Source organism: Zophobas morio, unplaced genomic scaffold (genome assembly GCF_036711695.1).
Source record: "Zophobas morio isolate AGI-343-1 ecotype UQ-CSIRO unplaced genomic scaffold, CSIRO_AGI_Zmor_V1 ptg000017l, whole genome shotgun sequence".
Classification (NCBI taxonomy): Eukaryota; Metazoa; Arthropoda; class Insecta; order Coleoptera; family Tenebrionidae; genus Zophobas; species Zophobas morio.
Window position 1 is genome coordinate 1,872,578 of NW_026972122.1, and position 2,040 is coordinate 1,874,617.

A 2,040-nucleotide genomic window follows, 5' to 3' on the forward strand; every position below is an offset into this window, starting at 1 on the left:
TAACTTAGAATTAGTGGACGTAACTATAGATCGTTTATTTATTTAATCATTTTTTTGTTGGTTACACAAAATATTTGTTTCTATAATGTTTTGTTTAATGTTTTTTTTTAATATATATTTTTTTGATGTAAGATTTTTATAACCTAATTCGTCAATTTTGGGACTTAAAAATGCCTAGTTATTACATACGGCAGACGTGATTAAATTGTTCGTTATATTGTTGATATTTCAATTAATTTTTCACGATAAAATGTGGTTAATTTCTTTTTCAGATACCTCGAATCTAGTTCCCGCCACAAGACTCCAGACTCTTATCAGTGTGGGAAAAATACACTCGAAGTTCCCGAGGTTTATGTTTTTCCAGGCCTTAAATTTTCCATTAGAAAACGAGTAGTACCCCAAGTCTACTAAAACACGCTCTGTGGTTTAGTTTCCTCAAACTGTCATCTAAATATATCAAACCGGAAAGAGCGGCGTTTCGCAAAACTGGTGCACAACTTGATAAAATTGGGAAAATTTCGGATGTTACATTCCCTATTTAAGTGTCGGCGATTTATGGCAAATACATCCAGTTCCTTTAACACTTCTGTGGTGAACGGTAATCGACTTAAAGAAAATTAACTGATTCCGGAAAAATGAAGACTCCTTCAGTTCCATCATTAACGCTTCTGGCGACTTGTGTTTTAGTGTTTCTGGTCCACCAGCATCATTGCTTTGAATTTGGAGGTATGTGTAATTCCGGCTTTAGTACATTTCAGTACTAACACAGTCTTATTGTTTTTTCAGCTTATGAATATTTCAAAAATAAACTTTTCCGGCCTGCAAAGTACATTCTTCCTGCCAGAGACAACGACAATATCAATCGCATCTACGACGAAAGAGAACGTGGCAGTTTTGACTCTGTAGGGCGCGAGTTAATACGAGGGGCATCCAAAACCTTCAAAGCAATTAAGCGAACGTTTTCAAGTAGCGACACTAAAGGGCTCGATTGTAATAAAACCCTGTCTGGTGGTAACATGGAAACTTTTAAGTCTAACATACAGGCGATATATCCAGGTATGCTTTTTAGTTCGATTTTTGAATGTTTATAAAAAATTGCTTCTATGTAGGTACCAAATGGTGTGGCGATGGTAACATTTCCAACTCGTTCGACGATTTGGGGAGATATTCCAGAACTGATAGTTGCTGCAGGGAACATGACGTTTGTCCCGACAATATGGCGGCCGATTCGACCAAGTATGGGTTAGTCAATACTGGTCTTTTTACCAGGTCACACTGTGATTGTGATACGCGATTCTATCAGTGTTTGAAAGAAGCTAACAGTATTGTGGCTGATAGTGTCGGGTACACGTACTTTACGATTTTGGGGCCTCAGTGTTTTAAACAAGATTATCCTATTATTGAATGTCTTGAAGAAAAAGGGTACGTACTCTATTTAAATTTTGAAACGTGTAGTCTTATTTTTAATTTTCAGAGGAAAGTGCGAAGGGTACCTGACGGATCTTGATGCAGAAAAAGTCTATCAGTGGTTCGACAGTCCGATATTTTAACGTTTGTCTTAAAATATTGTTAATGCAATTGTAATTTGTGTACAGTGTACATGGAGATTTTAGACGGTTTTTAATTTCTTAATAAATGCACGGTATAACCTGTAGAAGTGAACACTTTTTCAATAATTCCCAAAAAAATTGCACAATTTCTAGTCCTTCAAAATCCAGAAGAATATACGGATCATAGTTTTAGGCGTTCGAGTACAACTCTACTAGCAGACTCTGGGGCAAATTTGACAGTTGTAAAGGGACACGATGGCTAGCGTTCGAATAGTGTCGTGGAAGAATACATAAAGGATTCTCTGAATAATAAAGTCGAAATTTCGAGAAGAATCATTGAACAATCATCACATAGATCTGCTTAAATCCTGCAGTACGCTCCTCTGCGTCAAATTCCGTGTCGAAACAAGAAACTAATCATCAAAACATTATTTTGTCCATTCGCCGCAAATACAAAAACTAATTCAATGTTAGTATTTTTGCAGAAGAA

General features: G+C 36.3%; 1 protein-coding gene across 1 annotated transcript; it reads left to right on the forward strand.

The window, feature by feature from the left end:
- Positions 1–372: 372 nt before the first annotated feature.
- Positions 373–1,662, forward strand: LOC135130010 (phospholipase A2-like). Its single transcript, XM_064057300.1, has 4 exons — positions 373–726; positions 787–1,056; positions 1,110–1,422; positions 1,475–1,662. The coding sequence occupies exons 1-4, from the start codon at positions 636–638 to the stop codon at positions 1,548–1,550; spliced, it is 750 nt and encodes a 249-aa protein (XP_063913370.1). The 5' UTR covers positions 373–635; the 3' UTR covers positions 1,551–1,662.
- The last annotated feature ends 378 nt before the right edge of the window (positions 1,663–2,040 follow it).